This window comes from Nicotiana tomentosiformis, chromosome 2 (assembly GCF_000390325.3).
Source record: "Nicotiana tomentosiformis chromosome 2, ASM39032v3, whole genome shotgun sequence".
Taxonomy (NCBI): Eukaryota; Viridiplantae; Streptophyta; class Magnoliopsida; order Solanales; family Solanaceae; genus Nicotiana; species Nicotiana tomentosiformis.
The window spans coordinates 53,129,046-53,137,233 of NC_090813.1; the positions used below are offsets into that span (position 1 = coordinate 53,129,046).

The 8,188-nt window shown below is 33.2% G+C and overlaps 1 protein-coding gene across 1 annotated transcript; it reads right to left on the reverse strand.

Annotated features, from left to right (window-relative positions):
- Positions 1-52: 52 nt before the first annotated feature.
- On the reverse strand, positions 53-727 carry LOC138904809 (uncharacterized). The gene has a single exon (XM_070193312.1). It carries the CDS (start codon positions 725-727, stop codon positions 53-55), a length of 675 nt encoding a protein of 224 aa, XP_070049413.1.
- Positions 728-8,188: the final 7,461 nt, after the last annotated feature.

An 8,188-nucleotide genomic window follows, 5' to 3' on the forward strand; every position in this document is an offset into this window, starting at 1 on the left:
AAAGAGAAAAAAAAAAACCAAAAATAAAAATAAAATTAATAGCATATATGCACTAAAAGATCAGATAACCATCATCCCAAATATTTTCATCAGTAGAAGTAAACTCTCCAGTGAAATCTTGAATAGAAAGATTCTCCAATTCAAAATCATCTAAAGTCAAAAAATCCATCGGAGGACTACTGCTATTGGTCGTTGAACTTGAAGCAATAACTCTATGATCAACTGAGCACATACCCTTTTGTTCTTGATCTTCTATATTGGCCATCTTCTTCTCCTTCTGCTGCATTTGTCTCTGAGCCTGAACCTTAAAACCACAGTAATCATCACACTCAAATGAAGACAAATGAGTAATTGAGTTATTTGCATCAAAATCTTCATTCTCATCTAGTCCAAAATTTAAGTTAATAGGACCTTTATGAGCTCCTAAGAAAGTATTAGCAGTGTGACATCCTGTAAATTGTTGCACTAAAGCTCGAAAATTCGAGGCATCTGCATTTAGATGAGTGGTTGGAGTTTTCTTGGATGCTCGAGATCTTCTTCGAATTGGCTTCTTTATGCAACAATTTTTGGGACTTAAGTCATGACTAGATAATGAATTTGTAGGGCTTAAGGTAGTAGTGTCACAGTTTAAGGTTGTAGTCATTTTGGTGACAGAAATATCATTTGGTTGGTTGCTAAGTTTTTGTAGGTAATAGTAGTTCAAAGGGTCATCAGTTGAGCTTTGCATGGTTTTTTTGATCATTCAAAAAACCATTCAAAGTGTTAGCTCAGTTTGTTGTTTAGAAAGGGCAGAAACAACCTAGGCAAGAATGTTTATATAATGGGATTTTTGGTTAAAGGTAAGAACGAATAAGGCATAAAAGCTGGATGTTGACTATTCATCTTATATGCTTTTTTTCTTTTTTCCTTCATTAAGACCAAGATATAGCTGCAGGTGTTTTTCCAAGAAAGAACGTGGCTTAGATTATGATATATGTGATTACGTCATTCTGTACTTATATATGTGTTATTTTAAGGTCTGAGAATGGCTTTATTATCTTTTAAGAATGGAAAGAGAGAGAATACTATCATCGGATAGACAAGAAGAATAGAAAGGAAAGGTAGAAATAAAAGAGTGATCATACCTTTCACTCAGGAAAAATAGTTACTCGCATTTGGTGTTTAACTAAATCAAGAAACTTAATTATAGCATTTACAATTAAAGTGAGAATACATTTAATTTAACATGATTAAATCTAAAACAATTTATTAAAAAAGGGATAAAGACAGAGAAAGAAGGATTAAGCTTCATTTGAAATGGCCTTTGAAAACCATTTATGTTCCTTTGTTAGAGAGATTCTCTTAGGTTCTAGGAGAATACCATAACTTAATGATCTAATTAACCCATCCTTAATCACCTCCGCGTTGTAATGAAAGGCGCATGTGCCTCTAGGAGATTGCGATAGATTTATTAATGATTTGTCTAAATTAATTTTCTATACAGTGAAAATGATTAACAAGTACCCATAGTATGATTCCGTTTGATTTCATTATCTAGTGGTTGACCATATATGTTGACACGCAACCCATTTGTTTAGAGTAAAATAAGTTTGCATATGCCATTGGCAGGTCATGTTCACACTTTCGCTTCCTATGTAGCAAAACAGAGAAATATATGAAATTTTTTACTCGCACCTGCTTTATTTACACCAAATTAGTAAATACAAAACAAATATATTTATTTTTTATTTATGATTAGGTGATTTATATTTTTATTTATTTTGTTGATTTAAAATTAAATTAATTGATTTAACATAATCGCCGGTTTGGAGTAAGTATTTCTTGATACTGGTGTAGTAGAAAAAAAGGATTCGAAATAAATAGAATGTATCATACGGAGTATCTTTTTTGAAAATTTAAACTTGAAACACGGTTATGACACAAGCAGTACAACATATAAATGGAATAAGTACTTTTACTATATACTTAGCCAAGTCTTTAAAAGTTATAGGTACCTATGGGTTGAGATCTACTTGGTACTTTTTCTGATCGATTTTTACAGCTTATGTTTCAACATCGAAACTTGTAACGCTTAAGAAAAATCCAAGGTTCTTTGGTGGTACATAATGAGAATTAAACCAATAAATTTGGACGACTCCTCACCCAGTAAATATAGATTGTACTAACTTGTAAAATAAACTTTAAGAAAAAAGAATAAGAATTGAGTGATAACAATTTCAGAATTTTATTTTATATCCTTATCCTATTTGTTGTGATTCTGCATTTCTTGAGCCGAGAGTTATCGTAAACAACTTTTCTATCTTCTTGAGGTAATGGTAGGTCTACATATACAAGGGTAGGTCTGCATATACACAACACTCCTCAAATTTTATTTATGTGAGTATATTAGTTATGTTGTTGTATTTTACTTGTGCAACGTTTGATTTTCAGCGGACTTTTCCATTTCCTTTTTCATATGCTTGAATTATGTCCCGTCCAAAGATTATAAAACAAAGAAACTAAGGGAATCTTACAAATAACCAAAAGTAAAGAAGAAACTAAAGAAAAAAATATTCCTAAAACCTGATATATGAAACTCAAGGTTAACATAGTTAACAAAAATTGATATGCCCTTATAATACTTGTGTTATGAAATTATCTAAGATAGCGTAATTGCTTGAATAGCGGATCGAATTGTGAACATAGTAAACGAATCTTGGTTAGATATTTGATTTGTACGTATAATTTGAGGTTTTCTTGGAAGAGGTAAACTAAATAAAACAGGTGTTAAGTACATGATAGTTTACTAGTTTAGCAATATAATTACATTTCAAATAATTGGGTGCTTAGGGTTTTGCTTTTGCCTTACGAAACTGACCATGCTTTGTTTTATACTATTTGGGCTCGTTTGGTATGAGGAACAATGAATAATTAACCCCGGGCTAAATTTAAGAAGAGTTTATTACATGTTTGTTTGAGAGAAAATTGTGGTATTTTTAATCCCGAGATTGAAGTATTTTTTTATCCCTATGAAAATATGAAATAACTAATTCCGAAATAATTAATCCTCGGATAACATCTTTCCAACCAAACAACCCCTTTTAATTTTCCATAAACTACAAAGTCTGGTACACTTGAACAAAATGTAGCAAGTGACACCACTTGATGACATATTATTAACATAAACACCAATAATGTTTTCAGAATAAAAGGTTATTGGTAGTGCAAAATTATTGCATAATCAATGTTATATAAAGCAGGTTACTTACTATTCAGGATAAATTAGCAATGAATTCCTTTTTGATAGAGTAATTAACATTCAATTACCTTTTAAGTATTCTTATTGATTTTTTACGTCATTCGTCATGCTGTATTTCATACCGAAAAAAAAAAGAACCCCCTTTTTCCTCATAGTGGTAATTCCCATTCATTAACATAAAGAATTGTATTTAAAAGTTCAAGATTTAATTTTAACCTCTTTGTCCTACCCTCCTCCCAGGTCCTGTTAATGTATTTGCCCTGATTTTCTTATCATAATTGAATTTTACTTTTTTCTTAAAGGAAAATCAAAGTATTACTATAATTGCTTTTACTTTTCCTCTAAGAAAAAATATAAATCTCTTCCATATTTAATAGTTTTCTTTCTTGGAAGAAAAGTTCCGGCCTCTATAAATTAAGAATTCCTCCTTTATAAACAATACAAGAATAGCATCAACAATGTAGTCATTACAAGAGTTTTATTTAGGGGGAGAATTTATTCTCTCATAAGTTTTTTTCTCTTTTATAACCATATGTAGGTCACTTGACCAAATCATATTATAATATTATGATCTTTTAGTAGATTTTTCTTTGTATTTATCGTCGCAGGACGCCTTGTTATTTTCAATCCCAACACCACCCCCATCCCACGTTCTTCTAAGCTCAAAGAAACTTTGTTTATTCTGTTTCTATTTCTTTACACTATCACGCTTTAAATAGTTTGTGTTTATTCAGATTCTTTTTCTTCAAACAATCACACCTTAAACGATTTAGGAACTTAATGTTTACTTAAACCTCCATATCCAAAGTCAATGTTTCAAAAGTCTCTACCAAGCAAGAAAAAATAACAAAAATGAATAAATATATAGTCGTTTGCGTATTCAGCAAGAGATGAAAATTTACCTATCTTCTGCACGAAGAAAATTGGAAGATACTCTTAGTTTATAATGAGACAGAAACTAATTAGGAAAAGGATAGAGATACAAAGAGCTGACCAATAATGTCCGAATAAAAACGTGTGTAAAATTGTTATAGGGCTTTGCACCTTTGAATATATCTTGTAATTTGACTGAGTTTTGTCATCATTAGTACTAGTAATTACACAACAAAAGAAGGAAAAAGAGGGGGTAAACATGTGTGATATTATTCTTTAAATCATGTTTATATCAAGGTCTGATCAGCATAAGCGAATCTATGTATAGAGAAGATGGTAATCAGACACGTTAGCCTCACAAAAATTCTAGATATATATATGTTTATATATATATATATTAAAAACTAGTCATATATTTTGCCCGAAACCTTTAAGATCAAAAGTCTGATTGCTTATGTGCCCGCCACCTTCAAATAGTAGGTTAGGGCGACAAAGAATGTTTCTACTTCCAAGAAAAAAAGTCTTTGAGACTCAGAAAATAAATAATATAATTTTATTTTTAACTTTGGAAAAACTTTAATTTAACACAAAAAGTTTCAAAGTTTATGTATTCGGTCAACTAAGCCCCTTTAAGATGGGAAGGGGTGAGTATACAGATAGTATAGTTCGTAGAGTATTTGACTTCAACCTTATCTTTGAATGATCTTCCTCATCAACGGAGATTCTGGTAGACTTTGACCAACTTCTCTGAAAGTGAAGAGGGTTTGTGCACTAAAAAAACAAAAATATAATAAAAACAGTAATAATAAAAGGAGGAATTTTTGCCTTTCTCAAAATTCAACTATGTTAGTGTGTTAGTGTATCGAAATTATGTATTAAGCCAATCCAAAGGCAACTCTGAAATCTCGCTTATTCATATGACTTCCTAGATCCATGAAGGACATGAATATTTATAAATTGGTCTATGTAAAGAGTAGAGATGAAATCACCAAATCAATATACTATTCCTTTTTAAACTTATCGATTTGATGATATCTTAAATTATAATTATTAAATAAAACAGAAGTCTATTAGTTCTAATTTGAATATATATTAATAAAAGGAAGAAAGTGTCACGATCCAAAATCCAACTAGCTGTGATCGCACCTAACTTCACCCGCTAGGTAAGCCAAATAACAACAATCTGATTCAATTAATATTTAACTGACTTTAATACACTCCCCAAGAATTAGTAGTACAAATCATGAACTTATAAGATTAGAATTTAAAAAGCTGGTATGAAATAAATATATCATATGTTCGAAATGTACATAAACAGATTTTTATAAATGTAAGGCTATCATGAACAAGAGACATCTACAACCGGAACGCAGGTACGTCATCAAATCCCGCTCCCGTTGATCACAACAACATCGTCATCTAATATCTGCACGTAAGGTGCAGAAGTGTAGTATGAGTATAATTGACCCCATGTACTCAATAAGTAACAAACCTAACCTTAAGTTGAAAGTAGTGACGAGCTGGAACACAGGTCAAAGTCCAACACCAATAGCCAACAACAACTCATAACAATATAATAAAAATGGTACAGAAAATAACTCAGAAATAAAATGTTCAACTCGTTCACAGTTCCAGAAAATAGACATGCTTTTCAAGCATAACAGTGAAAACCCAAATCCTTTACCGAAAACACCAAAATATGAGTAAATTTGTAAAATCGTGATTTTCCTTCCAAAACTTTTCAACAGGTAAATGTTTCATTATCAAATGGCATGAGGAAAAGTACATCTCTATGCCTACATGTCAATGTGTATGAGAAGTCATAAATGATGTGATACCGTACATCATGCGGAAAAATGCGTCTCTATGTTTGTATGTCAAGTGTGCATGTTAGTGCAGTACAACATAGTGAACAACCATATGTATACTCTTAGAGTATCAATCCACTTAGTTCTCTCAATCACTCAGCACTCGCACTCAATAGGTACTCGCGCTCACTGGGAGTATGGACAGACTCCGGATGGGCTTCTTCAGCCCAAGCGCTATAATACACACGGACAAATTACGTGATGCATGGACAACTCACGTGCTATAGTATCAATATCTGGATCCGCATGGACAACTCACGTGCTATAATATCAATAACCTCACAATCAGGTCCTCGACCTCACTTAGTCATCAATCTCTCCAGTCTCTTGATAAGTGGGGATTTTGACTACTTATTTGCGCCCTTTTTACTTTTTTTTAAGCTAAAAAATTCTTAAATGTATTCCCGAAAACTGATAAAACATGCTTTCTTGTAGGAGTATTGAAAAATGAGCCAAAGTGATGAAATTCAACTCAAGAAGGAGTATTTTTGGATAAGGACTAAAACCAAGCAAAAAGGGTAAAGTGCGGACCGTAGAATTTTGTCTAAGCCCGCAGATCATGAAGGAATTTCTGTCAGAGCTTCTTTGAAAAGTGCGGACCGCACAATAATTGTGCGGCCGCGGAAGAGGAAGATTAGAGAGTCCCAACTTTAAGTCCATCAAGAAGTGCAGACCACACTATTATTGTGCGACCGCAGAACTCAAGAGTGCGGCCGCATTCAAAAATGTGCGGTCCGCAGAACCTGAATAAGTGCGGCCGCAATTCAGAATTCTGCGGCCGCAGAAGTCCCTCCTATTAAGCTCTACATCAAAGTGCGGACTGCATACAGAATTGTGCGGACGCAGAACCTCCGAAAGGGCAATTTTGTCAGAAAATTTTAGTTGTGTATAAATAGTTTTTTTTTGACAAAATTAGGTTAAGTTTGGAACATCTGAAAGTTGGGAGCCGTTTTTATTTACTGCTTTAGGAAATTTTATGATAGTTTGTCTATTTTACATTGGATTTTTATCTCTTTATCATTGAATATGAGTTTAATCTTCTATTCTTCTTTAATTCCTTCATTTTCATCTATGAGTAGCAAAATTTCTAGTTAGGGTTGTAACCCAACCCTAGTGTGGGTACCTAATGGGTGTTTGATTTAGGGCTTGTTTATGGTTGAGTGTGTAATATTTACCCTAGTTCTTGCTTTAATTGTAGAATTAATGGCTGCAAACATTAATTCAAGCCTATTTGACTTAGTCTCTACTTGAGAAAGAGAGACCGAGTCTAGGAAAACTTGGCTAACAAAAAATTGGGGTGAACTCAAAAAATTGATAGTCCCAATTAAATGGTTGAATCTAGAGATAGTAAAACCCGACTTGAGCATCTATCAACTGTTTTGTGAATTAACCCTTTGGACTTGAGAAAGCCAAATTGGGCAAAACCACTATATTACCGAGAGGTATATTATACCCCGACCTACCAAACCTTCCCTAAAGCCCACAACCCGTTAGGCAAACACCTAGGTGAAAGTCACAACCCTAGATATTTTACATACTTGAAAAACAACACCAAAAATATTATTCTCTAGTTTTACATTTGCAAACCGTAGTATAATTTAGAAGTAGAATCAAAACACAGTTTGTGGAAGTGCATCTTAGACACTTTACGTGCTTAGGCCAAATATATACCTAATCCCATCTACGCTCCCTGTGGATTCGATCCCAACTCCTAGTTGAGTATTATTATTGCAATCGACCGCTTCACAACCCCAAACTGAGGTGTGATTTGGGTGAGATCATCTCTTGGGCTCACTATATCATGAAACTAGCCCAAAATGATGATGTGGTGTATCAATAATTTACAACAGAGATTGAGATATGATATGCAATGAATGTATATTACTGAGTACGAAATTACAGTTTAAAAATATAATTCGATAGTAGAAATGACTTCGGTGGGTCCCAATAATACCAGCATTTGCCTAAGCATGATTTCTAACATGAGTCACAGCTCAGTTTCTTTAACACATGACAAATGCACGGAAAAATACAAGTTAATTGACTACACATCTCTACGGAATCGACTGAGTCTCAATTTATACGGTGCAGGCCCATACGCCGTCACCTAGCATGTGCATCACCTCCAAACAAATCACATAACACGTAATTCAGAGTTTTATACTCTGAACACCAAGTTTAGAAGTGTTACTCACCTCAAACAAGCCAA

Excerpts from the sequence above, each read along its gene's own strand:
- LOC138904809 (XM_070193312.1), bottom strand. The coding sequence starts at position 727 with ATGCAAAGCTCAACTGATGACCCTTTGAACTACTATTACCTACAAAAA.